The 13,653-nt window shown below is 32.4% G+C and overlaps 1 protein-coding gene across 1 annotated transcript; it reads right to left on the bottom strand.

Annotated features, from left to right (window-relative positions):
• Positions 1-1,281: 1,281 nt before the first annotated feature.
• Positions 1,282-13,556, bottom strand: LOC139527723 (uncharacterized). Its single transcript, XM_071323351.1, has 9 exons — positions 13,342-13,556; positions 12,117-12,665; positions 10,463-11,185; positions 7,685-9,055; positions 7,023-7,181; positions 5,419-5,771; positions 3,935-4,025; positions 3,249-3,331; positions 1,282-1,835 (listed from the first exon to the last, which is right to left on the bottom strand). The coding sequence occupies exons 1-9, from the start codon at positions 13,385-13,387 to the stop codon at positions 1,770-1,772; spliced, it is 3,441 nt and encodes a 1,146-aa protein (XP_071179452.1). The 5' UTR covers positions 13,388-13,556; the 3' UTR covers positions 1,282-1,769.
• Positions 13,557-13,653: the final 97 nt, after the last annotated feature.

The raw sequence follows: 13,653 nt of genomic DNA, 5'->3' as shown, positions 1-13,653 counted from the left end.
CAGCTAGACGTGTTCACCTTCAAATCATTCCATACACCAAATATAGTAGACCTAATGCATAGTTTTAGAAATACAGACCAAAACACAAAAACTTAACTATATAAAAAAGAAGATGTGGTATGATTGCCAATGAGACAACTATCCACAAAAGACCAAAATGACACAGACATTAACAACTATAGATCATCGTAAGGCCTTCAACAATGAGCAAAGCCCATACCGCATAGTCAGCTATACAAGGCCCCGATAAAACAATGTAAAACAATTCAAACGAGAAAACTAACGGCCTTATTTATGTAAAAAAATGAAAACAAAGTAGACCTATTGCATACAGTATAAGAAATAAAGACAAAAACACAAAAACTTAGCTTTAACCACTGAACCATGAAAATGAGGTCAAGGTCAGATGACACCTGCCAGTTGGACATGTACACATTACAGTCCTTCCATACACCGAATATAGTAGACTTATTGCTTATAGTATCTGAGATATGGACTTTACCACCAAAACTTAACCTTGTTCACTGATCTATGAAATGAGGTCGAGGTCAAGTGAAAACTGTCTGATAGACATGAGGACCTTGCAAGGTACGCTAATATCAAATATAGTTATCCTATTACTTATAATATTAAAGAGAGATTTCAACATTAAAAAAAATATTAACTTTTTTTCAAGTAGTCACTGAACCATGGAAATGAGGTCAATGACATTGTACATGTGACTGACGGAAACTTCGTAACATGAGGCATCCATATACAAAGTATGAAGCATCCAGGTCTTCCACCTTCTAAAATATAAAGCTTTTAAGACGTTAGCTAACGCCGCCGCCGTAGCCGCCGGATCTCTATCCCTTCCTCGAGCTTTCTGCAACTAAAGTCGCAGGATCGACAAAAAACAACATTTAAGACTAACAAAGGCCAGAGACTCCTGATTTGGGATAGGCGCAAAAATTCGGCGGGGTTATACATTAGTCCAAAAGAAGTCCGAGTCCGATGTCAGAATAGGTAACAACATAACCTAAGCAAAATGACAACGTGTATAATACTGGTGGTTAAAACCATCAACTTCTAAACTATTCCGTTTGGGTTTTACTCATGGTTTAAGGCCGTGCAGTGACCTTTAACTGCAAACATGCAGTTCATTTAAACTTTGTTGTTTCCTTGGAACACACACGAATAACACATCTTCTTCTTTTTATATGAATTTTTATATTATATGTCCAGCAGCATGTTTTGGTATGTTCAAAGAAATACATTAAAATTACTTTTTTTGAGGCGAGGTTAAGATCATATTTATTCGCACAAAGAAACAACATTCAAAATTCAAAAAAATACACAAATAGATCAGACTGCTTATGGGTTATGGTAGAAGCTTGATTAAAATGATACTGTAATGCCTTGAGTAAAAATGTTCACCCTTGACCGATGCATATTGTATATGATATCAATTAAGCTTAGTGCCATAAACACTCATAAAGTGTGTATTTTAACGACACTTATGATACTGTTCTTCCATATGAATACAAATGGATAATAAGTGGTATATTCACGATTCTAAATTCCACCACGATGTCTGAAGTATATAATTTATTCCGTCATGCAACAGATCCCAGTAATTGTAAAACATTTACAAATGTTGCTTTTGTTGTTGCTGTCTATATATTTACAACACACAAGACGGACAGTTATGTCGAAGTATCATGAATGATATTGCTGTAATTCAGACCATGGACATCGATATTCAAATCAGTTGTCTGTTTCTGAACTAATCAACTCATACGGCGAAATACTCGCCGGTTATTCTGTCGTCTAGGGATACAGAATGATAATGAAACCTGAAATAAAAAAAACAAGAATGTGTCTATAGTACACGGATGCCCAACTCCCACTATCATTTTCTATGTGGACCCTGAAATTGGGGTCAAAACTTTAATTTGGAATTAAAATTAGAAAGATCATAACATAGGGAACATGTGTACTAAGTTTCAAGTTGATGTAACTTTAACTTCATCAAAAACTACCTTGACCAAAAACTTTAACCTGAACTTTGCACTATCATTTTCTATGTTCAGTGGACCATGAAATTGGGGTCAAAACTATAATTTGGCATTAAAATTAGTAAGATCATATGATGGGGAACATGTGTATTAAGTTTCAAGTTGATTGGACTTCAGCTTCATCAAAAACTACCTCGACCAAAAACTTTAACCGGACGGACGAACGGAGGCACAGACCAGAAAACATAATGCCCCTCTACTATCGTAGGTGGGGCATAAAAATACTTGATTGAAATACTAAGTAGGATTCCATTGAAAGATATAATGAGAAACTACCATGAAGTACATGCGAATATAACATCGATGACGAACGTTATTTCTTAAGTTTTCAAGCATTACTCTTGTACAATTTTTTATTGTAGTTTTTTCTTTATATATATATATTTCGGTGTTTAGTATGACGTCCATTATCACTGAACTAGTATACATTTTTGTTTAGGGCTAGCTGAAGCACGCCTCCAGGTGCGGGATTTTCTCACTGCGTTGAAGACCCATTGGTGGCCTTCGGCTGTTATGTTCTCTTTGGTCGGGTTGTTGTCTCTTTGACACATTCCCCATTTCCATTTTCCATTTTTATTACTAAATAAGTCATTTAGAAAAAAAAGGAATATAGTTTAAAAGTATAGATATATAATCGACTTCTGCAGCAAAAAATCTTCATCTTCATCATATTCAAGATGTAATATCTGTTATGAAACATAACTAAATTTAGGGTCTGATATAAAAAAAAAATGCCTCAATTATATCTATGTTTTATTTAGGGGCTGGTATACAAATAAAACTGCCTCAATTATATCTATGTTTTATTTAGAATCTGGTATTAAAAAAATGCCTCAATTATATATCTATGTTTTATTTAGGGTCTGGTATACAAAAAAACCCGCCTCAATTATATCTATTTTTATTTAGGGGCTGGTATACAAATAAATCTGTCTCAATATGATATCACTGTTTAAATACTCTCGAGTTTCGTTATTTTACCTCAAATATTTACTCAATCATGCATAAAGGCAAACAGTAGTATATCGCTGTTCGAAAGTCATAAATCAATTGTGAGAAAACAAATCCAGGTTACCAACTAAAACCGAGGGAAACACATCACTTATAAGAGGAAAACAACGAAACAATAGAAACACTAAATACCCTACTTAATTGTCTTATATTTAGTAGTTTATCAAATTCTATAATTACCTCATCAATTAAACCCGAAAATCCATGTTCCTTTCCACCACACCCACCAACTCTCAGAGGACTCGATCTCGTTTCCACATTACCTGAAAAGTAATAAACAATGGATTATTAAACTTTCAAAATATAAAACATAATTCAAAGATCTCTAATTTTTATGTGATTATTTGGTTGGGTTGAAGATAAGTATTTAATTTATTTCATCGGAAACCGTTTATCACATATTTTGAACATTGAAGTAAAGAATTCTGCTCATTTCATTTAAAGCTAAACTTTCCAAAATGCTGTCAGTTGACTATCTACTGCTTAAGATGCATCATCCATACATAAAGTAAAGACAAACAACAACAGACAACGCATGGTTTAAATAGCATGACTAAAAAATGTCACAAAATTTGATTGGATTAACCAGTTTTACATGCACACAAACCTCCTCATTTGACTATACAGATTATAGAGTGCTACAGCTGTTGGTTGAAAACTGTAGCTTAAAAAATTCGATCAGAAACAACATTCCGTACATGTTTAAGCATAAATTAAATTTGAAATCGAAAGTTATTATCAGAGGACAGTAATAATTCAAAATCGTAATTCCTTTCGGAATAGTACTGTTTTTACTGGATAAGTGAGTTTTATACGCTTGTTCGTCTTGAAGTTAAAACACTGTTTTGTAAGAAAACATGACGTACCTGCTGAAGGTGTCGACTTTCTTCGGTTATTCACAACACCAGTAAATTGAAGTCCGTCATAGATCAAACTGGCATCTGTCCATTGGTCAAGCTTTCATTATAAAAAAATATATTACTGTATGAATATTTACAATCAAATGCTGTAAATTTCATATGAATCAATTTTTTTTCTTTACTATTTCTTATATTTTTAGATACATGTCTTATACACGAAACATCGGTTGGTGGTATTTTGAATTTTTGTTCATTGTTTTTTTTCTATTGCTATATTATTCTGTTTTTGAAACAAGTTCTCGCCTGCTTTAAATATTTAAACTCATCATATATACCAGGATAAAAATTGTAAAAGCCAGATGCGCATTTCTTCAACAAAAAACTCATCTGTGAAGCATGAATCAAAACGCTTTAAATGCCAAATAAAGTACGAAGACGAAATTGGATCTACATGAAACTATACAAATTGATATATTACTTTTTTGTTAATCTAAAGACACCCTTTTATTTGTTTTTTTTTAATTTTGTATGACAAACAAAAACATTGCATGATTTGCAAGAAGTCAGAAGCTTATTTTGATGAGTCTTATAGTTGGTATACTGCTAAAACACTTTCTACTTGTGCAGAATCGGTGTGATTTGAATATTACGTATGGTAAAAAGTCGTGTCTATATAGAAGACTGTGTTCCGCATTTAATAAGACTTTTCAGTTTAGATTTATAGTTTTGATATAGCATGATCGTTTCCTTCTCTATATCCACAAACAAAATCATTCATCCTTTTTTTCTTAGCAGAAACATACCCTCTAACTAATTGTATGACGACAACATGTGTAAAGAAACCCTACGATACGTTTGTGCATGTTTACAATATTTTAACAAGGGTGTACTCATTAAACAAAAGTTAAAAAAAGATATGCAGAAGAAAACATTCAAATTTCACTACAAAAGTTGTTCGGTTATCCCCACGAATTGGTGCTCAATCTTCAGTTGTGTTGTGTTTTGTATACTGTTTCTTGTCTGTTTGTCTGTTTGTTATTTTTCATCATAATTCCGATTACTTAGTATGACATTGTGACTGAACGTGGATTAACATGGCGATTCATGCATGCATAGTATGAGAAGCTTGTCAAGTAGACCCACCCAGTCTCGCTCCTTTTGTTTTTTGATTAATTGCATCCTCTAATCGGACTATGAGGCTTGAGTATTGATATTTTATTATTCCAAAATATATTATGTATTCCTATATTACTAGAAAAGTGTCAAATGTCTGTGTCATTCTCTTGTTTTTATCCAAAAACAATTCTTCAATTTCCCAGAAAGTTTGTAAAATAATAGTCTAGGACATTTGATACATCATCGGTTAGATGGCAAGTAATCTTTGGAAAGATTATGACATATTTTTTTGTTATAATTAATAGAAACAGCACAAAGCATCGAGAAAACTTCGAAAATATGATAAACACAAGAGACTTTTTTATCCATCTTACCTTGAAAGGTATCTTAATTTCTTTTCGGTCACGTGGCTCTGTATCCAGTACAAATATAACAACCTCTTCAAATCTATCTATTTCGATACCATACGAAATTGCAGTGCCTTCTAGACAGTTACTAACAACATGCTGTCTGACTTCCGGATGTTTCCTAGCCTTGAAGCGAGCTTTGATCATAAGGTGTTGTCCGATATGGGAACCAGTGAACCGCCATATTGTTAAATCACTGTTGCCATTGAAATCCGCCGAACCATTGTTCAGGGCCACATGATGAGAACCAACATGTATATTTTTTCCAGATTTGTCCTTTAGATCTGTGTTGAAATCCATCAGCAATTCTGGCTGACAATCTGTTGAAATTTAAATCATAACATTAATGATTTTGGATATTCAATTTGTTATACTGGGTAGTGGTAGGAATTGTTTCACGTTTACATTAACAAATTCAGTGGCACGATCTGGTCTTAGAAACATGACGTTTACGTACAATCGTCAATCATGTTAATGCTATAAAAGACAAGTGTAAAAAAAAACATAAAACTTTCCATTGGCTTTTAATCTACTACATTTATTTAAGGAGTATCCCTAAAAGGAAATGAGCTCAAATGATATGATATTGACATAAAATATAATAATGGTTTTAAGTCAAGCTATTTTTGGATGCTCGTCATAAATGATGCAAGTCTGTGCTAAAGCTTGTATGACTACAAAACTTCATGAATAATACATCAAACAAAAAACATAACAGAAACAATACAAACCCTTATCTAAAGGGACATCAATGATAGTTACTCAAAAGAATATTTATGTTTTGTAAGGAATATATATATATTGACAGCTTTAAAAAAAATCCGAACGTCTACAAAAATCATGACAGAGAGATTTAAGTTCAAAGGGAATGAGCGATAAATAATAAAATTACGAAGGAAACAATATACAATGAGGGGTACTAGAGAAAAATAATAAACACAAGTTTGTTATAAATGACTACCGAGATGAAGTTCCCTTGGGGACTAATAGTCCACAAGCAAGTATCGAGCCAGTGCTGTAAAAAATGTAAACAACACTTTATGATTTAATGCGTCTTTTCTGGATTTACTTTCACCAGGAACACTCAAAGCCGAAAATTTGAAAGCCGAGGATGTATCGAAACTGAAACAGTTGAACAGCTATATGACCATAAGTATAAAAAAAATTTTTTTTTTATCTAAGGTCAACTTTGCCTGATGATTTCAAATCTCAGTTTCTGTAAAATTTATAAACGGAAATTTTATAAACTGCTGTTGTCTCTAATGTAACAATAACACCATACCCTTCAAGAGCACCTAATTTCAAACACTTTTAAAAACTACATAACTTAATCCATGTAGAGTCTGAATCAGCATTTCGTAGTTTAAAATGATTATCGTTCTTGTCTCACTTTTCTTCCCTGCTTTGTGGTTGGTTTGATTTCTTTATGACTGGGATTTGGTGAATGTTGTTTCACAGTACATTTTTTATATGATTACCAATCTGATGATGTTTTGTGCAGAATGAAACAGACATAGTGAAGACTGAAAAACCTAATTAATAAGGTAAATAACTATGTAAATTTAATTTACCACTATGTCCTCGCACAGTCGTCATTGTTGTGCATGCGCATGAACGGATATCAAAAGCAGTTCCTGTAGGACAAGGTCTCACTACCGTTCTATTTTCTGTTGTTTCTATGTAAAAGCTGGAGTCTTTTCTATAAGGAAGCAGCTTACAGTGCTCATTTTCTAGAATGAGAGGTTGTGTTATACAGAAATATTTAAAAGAAATTCTAAAACAATATACAAATAAAACCCATAATAGATGAAGTAAATTTGTCTGGAAGAAAACAATACTAAGAATGTCTACACCTTTATACTCCTTCAAAGTCATATGACTTCTTTCAGGAATTGATTGCATCTTAATTGATTATTTGTTAACTAAATCTAGCGTCTAGTCTAAAATACTGTGACATCTGGAATACACACATTGACCATGCAAACAGAAGAAATCTGATTTAAAACAAACATGGCCATGATTGAAAGCATACAGAAAAATGGTTTAATATCAGTTGAGAAATTCTAGTTAATAAGTAGAATATAATTATGTATTTTGACAAATATATATATATAAAAAACTGTTAAAAGTTGAACAGAAAAGTTAAATGTGTATACTAATTACATGATGCAGCAGAAGCCATTAATATAATACTCATCAATAACAAATTGAGAGAATTGTTATAAGTGTTTACCTGATACCACTGTAGTGTCTGTGTTATTAACGGTGATTGGCTCTGTGAGAAATTTTCGTCGTACTTCATTGCCAGGACGAAACTTGGTGTGACGCCTATAATTCCAACTCTCAGGAGCATCATCATTTTTGATTGATTTCTGGTTATTGATTCTATCAATTATCTTTGATTCCTTATTTATTGACTGCATAAGTTTCTTGATATTTCGCCATTCTACTGATGGTGTTGGGACGACTCGATCACGGTGTTTCTGCGTCTTTTTTCTATGTTTCTTTCTCTTTTTCTTTCTTTCCATCATTCGATCATGTTCTAACATAACTATATCTAACAGCGAGGCGACCTGTTGTCTTAAATCCTTAGAAAACCCAAAGAATCCAGGATTACTTAAAGAAGAGTTTGGTTTATGATTCATATCAATTGGTCGTCCTTTAGGTGATTTGACTGATTTTTGCATTTTCCTCGGTTGGCTTGATGCTCTTGTTATAACATGAATAGCAGTTGTTGGACTGACAGTAGTTGAAATTACTATCGGAACTGTATTTGCCATTGATCTTGAATTATAAGTAATAGAACTTGGTGCCAATTTTGAGGATGTCTTTTTTGTATAACCTTTAAAGTTTTTCGTGAAATCAACTTCTTTGGGAAACGATTGGACTTTGTTGGAGATTTTCTTTGCTAATTTCGGAGTTTGCGATATTGACTTTTCTGGTTTCTGATTTGATATTTGGGGTTTCAATCTTTCAGATATTGACTTTTCCTTTTTAATTTTACCTTTGCGACTTTTATACATTGTTCTCTTTGCTTCTTTTCTAATTTCCCTTTCTGTTTGTTCAATAGTTTTAATTTTAACGGGCATCACTTTTTCACTTTGATTTTTAAATGTATCCTTTTTGGTCACTTTTAATACATTTTCATCTTTTTCTGACGAAGACGTTTTATTTTTGGCGACAGATCCTTGTTCTTCTTTAGCAGATTTGACATTGTGTACATTCGGCAATGTCTGGAATATATCGTCGTCTTTTACGCTTGGCTTCAAATCCGGAACCATTTCAATATTTCCATTTTCTCTTATATGTAAGATATATTGGATTTCTTTGTCATTATCTGAACTTCCTATCACAACTCGGTCCAAATCTAGTGTGTTGGAATGTTTTACCGAAGAAGCTTCTTTATTGTCTACGACAAATTTGTTTTCATGATCCCCAAATACTTTTGGGGTTTCGACTTCACTGATGGTAACATTTTGTTTCATCGAATTATGTTGACGTTTTGTTAAAGGTTCTACACTCTCAACAATAGCATCCCATATTGTTTGTTTCCTTATACCAAGTAAGGGTTCATCGTTAAGTGAAGCTGAACTGTTGGGTAAGCCTGAAATTGGTTTTTAAAAGGGTACATATTACACAAAAAATGTTTGTATACAGACACATGAATTTAACTCCTGATATAAATCAATAGTTTGCAATAATGTTTATTGCTCAATTTAGAAGAAAACTGTATTGTGTTTTAAGCTCCGACGGCATCAATTGGGGATCAAATTAAGTTTACTGGCGACGCGTTAGCTTAAAACACAATACAGTTATCTCCATTCTAATGAAACTGACAGAAAACAACGTTAAATCATGTATTTAAAATCTGTCATATGCCGTCTGCGCTTGCGCGTTCATCGCATAGTATCAATTGTCAATTGGTGCCATTAAAATAAGTGAAAAATCAAAATGAACGCTACAAACGTTGTTGATTAAACTGTATGTAATAGTATTGTACATCGTGCACTCATAGAGCTGTATTTCTCATTTGGCATCAATCTTTTGTTTTGGAAAGCATGTCAAGATCTGGTTACGGGAAAAACATCAACTGAGTAATATTACAGGGGAGTGCTTCAAAGGTTTTTTTTTAATTTACAAAGGAATAAAATTGTGTATAAAACAAAATAAATGTCAGTCAATATTTGTGTTAAAAGCTACAATTTGTATCTTGATTTGTCTCATATACTTTCTATTCTGACATCGATCACCGTCACCTTAATGTACATGATCATTTGCAGTGTATCATTGAACAATCAGATGATTTTAATTTCATATTTGTACAACAACAAAACAAATCGCACAAAAACACATATGAAAACAACACAACTTATTTTAAAATTGTTTGTATGCACATTGAACGACAAATTTATGTGACGTATAAAATTTTCTGACGTCAGACACACAAATCAATAAATGTGTTTGTAGATAGATGTTTTTGTGTTCTGTTAAATTGTTCTTTTTAAAATTGTTATACGATGATGACTGATGTACCCATATTTTGACTATTTTATTTATTGAATCTGTTTAGTTAACGCATCAACGCTATAAAACCAGGTTTAATCCACCATTTTCTACATTTGAAAATGCCTGTACCAAGTCAGGAATATGACAGTTCTTGTCCATTCGTTTTTGATGCGTTTTGTTCTTTGAATTTGCCATGTTATTTATTATCGACTTTCCGAATTGATCTTCAGTATTTTTGTGATTTTACTTTTTTTTAACTACGAAAACGATGTATTTGCCTAAATAATTAACTTAACCTACATGTTATGAAAATCAAGAAGGTTAATTTTCAAATCAATGTATTTTTAAGCATATTGTTGTATTAAGCCCAAGAGATAAATTGTTTGAAAATAATTTATAAATTATCATGTTCAGTCAGCTGATTAGAATACAGATATTTTCTTAAGACTGCTTCCGTTAAAACACTTCGATAAATACAAATCAATCCAAATTTTATGTACCTTACCTTCCGGTATATCTTGTGTTTCATATTTGTATCCAACTTTTAAATGGTCTGAAGTTGAGGATTTCGCCTTTTCACGTCCATCCGTATTGCTTTTAGTTGTTGGAAGGGTAATTCCATTCATATCAAACAAATTATTCCATGCATTCGTTTTACTGTCACGTGGTGTTGCAAATATGTCATTAACAGACTTCGCCCTCGAGTATGTTTTCTTGGAACTTTTTAGCTTAGAATCCTTCTGTTCTATTTTGTTATATGTTTTATTGCTTTTAATATCCCTTTTAATTCCTGAATTATTCTTGAATACTCTTCTAATACTGTTCTCCTCCTCAGCTTTCTTATTTACCAGTACTGGTAAATGAATAAATGACTGTGTCCTCATTTTGGCAGGATATTCAGTTTTCTTTGTATTTGTCTTTGTTTCGGATCTAATCCTTCCTGTTCTATTTTTCTTCTCACCAATCGATATTACCTTTCGGCTAGAATTTGTACTGCTTATATTTTCTACTTTGGATTTTTTTGGGTTTCCCGTATAGAGAAGACTACGTTGGGATTGCTCAACACTGTTTCCTTTGTAAAACTGATTGTCTATGAGACCAGACCTCTGAGGTAGAACGTTATATATCCCTTTATTGCCATTGTTACCAATAATCGATAATTGAACGTGAGGTTTAAATAAAAATGTTGATTCATATGATGTTGGTTTGATAGAACCGGCTTGAAAACCTGAAATGAATGGTAGTATATCAATAAATGTGCTACATACTAAGAATAAATAAATTTGTGATTAAAGATTACCATTGAGACTATTGTCAATTGCCAATTTTTTTATTGTATTATTTTTGTAGTTGATCGTTTTCTGATCGTTTGTCTGTTTGTCAATTGAATCCCCTCAATGAAACTAAACACTAAAAATTAAATGTCCAAGCAATTCATATAACAATGCATACAAAAAGCGTTTTTTTTTTTCTCCAATAGTTTTTATAGTTTTATATTGAATCTTTTGGATATACATGCATCTGTACCTCTCCAAAAAGAATGAACACTTTATAGATTTGGTACGTTCAAAGCCGTTTTATTTATTTCTATCCACCGGTGTTGCTCAGAACCATGCAAACATTTTCAAGTCGTGAATGTATGAATACTCTAATACTTGAGAACGTTTATGATTAGAAGTGCCTTAAAAAATAACAGCTTAATCCACAATAGGTCAACTGTGCGTGGGAGTTTTGGAACAAAAGTTTCTTAGTGCTCAATGTCAAGCAGTGACAAAAACCAACGCGAGTCTTTCCTTTTTCTCTTTCTCATTAAAACAAACAAAATAAATATCTACGCAAATTGCACCTTTTGTGCCTTATATATTAATAGATTTTAAGAAGTGTGCGTCATTTGTTTGATGTGTCTTTATTTTACCTTATTCTTAGTTTAGTATGTTCAGTCTTGATGTAATGCAAGATTTTGGTAATTTGACAGACACTTTTAATGACTTAATAAAAGACGGTGTCTTTGAATCGACTCATTAACATATTCAAATCTTATTCATTTCTACCATTAGCATAATATTGTGACTGTGTCAAAATTAAATAAAAATTGCATTATGACGTAAATACATGATATACATCAGAACAAGTAGTTTTAAATTAACCTATTTTTTTACCTGGACATATTAACTCGTGTAATTTAGCTGATAGGGAAAACAAAGAATTAAATGTGTCGACATGTAAAATGTTGTTACTGTCACTAGTGATGCCTATCAGTTCACTCCTTGAGACCCCACTGCCAACGCCGATGGCAAACAGTTGTATCTGTTCCTGTCGAAGTTGTCGAGCCTCACGGAAAGATTGCCACAATATTCTAGATCGACCTGATGTAATCAGTACAACTGCACGTTTTGCATCAGGTCTGCCCTCTTTTCGGAATAGTTCCTTCACTGATTTTAAAGCATTGTTGATAAGCAGGTCACCAAATGGTTGAGTCATGTCTGATATTTTGTGAATATAGTCTCCATTATTTACAGATACTTTGAAGTCTACTGTGTCCCAGACTTCATCTGAGAATAGCAGAACTCCTATTCGTACTCTGTCTGGTGACATGTAATATTCCATTGTTTGTGATGATAAAAATGCTTTCTCTTGCATAAAGTCTGATGGTGACACACGGCTTGATCCATCAACAAGGAAGACTAAGTCCAAAGGTTCACCACAGCCTTATAAAAAGATTAAAGTAAAACATGTAAAAATACACGTGTTTATTATTGTGTAGAGGCAAGTACTAATATGACTTTTCTCTCTCATTTTTTTTATCCAACAAGCATATACTGAAATTATATTCTAAAAAATTATCGACAAAATAAACTCAAATACAGGTAAGGTAATATATTCCTGAGGTAGAAAGATTGTATTTTTACTTTTGTCTAAATTATTCTCAATTCTGTAAACCTTTTCTGAAACCTCATTCATTGAAACCATTAAATTTTCATTAACCAAATAAATCATGATTTTTTTAACACACTTATTGTCTGTGTAATGCATGTGTGAGGAATAATGTGAATCTAAATTTTTGTGCATTGATTCAATAATTATAAATTACAGCAACTGAATTTTAAATTCAATATTTGAGGTTTTCGAGAATATGGAAAATCAAATAGGTGGTATACCTTATTCAATTCAATTCTTATAAGTAATGTTCAAAATGTCATCATGAACCTGCATGAAATAATTGCCATTGGACGTTAAGCAATTTTCATTGATAAATCAGTCTGAAATAAAAACAAAAAAAATACCGAATGACGGACCTTTAACTATTATAACATTTAATTTACCGATTTGAAAATGACATCGTTTACAAAATCATTCCAAACTTTAAAAAATGCATTTACTCACCATAACACATTTCAAATAACAAACTAAATATGCAAAACAGAATCATCCTGCCTCGTTCAACCACTGGCTAAAGTATGTATCTAATTTCTGTCAAAATATGCAAAGACTTTGTAAGGTATAACAAAAAAAATTGCACTGAACATTCACAGTAAAAACCATTCCGCAAGTCATAATGTGCCTTTCCTAAAAATAAGGGGTCTCTCCTCGTTTGTCGTCTAAAAAATGTATTTTATTTCGATGTTCATGGGGTAAAGTTTATTAATTATGATATTTTTAGATTTTGTTATCCATGGGTCTTTTTATAGCTTTTGC

Source organism: Mytilus edulis, chromosome 6 (assembly GCF_963676685.1).
Source record: "Mytilus edulis chromosome 6, xbMytEdul2.2, whole genome shotgun sequence".
NCBI lineage: Eukaryota > Metazoa > Mollusca > Bivalvia > Mytilida > Mytilidae > Mytilus > Mytilus edulis.
Note: the sequence above shows the minus strand (reverse complement) of the source record. Positions and strands in the feature narration are given on the sequence as shown.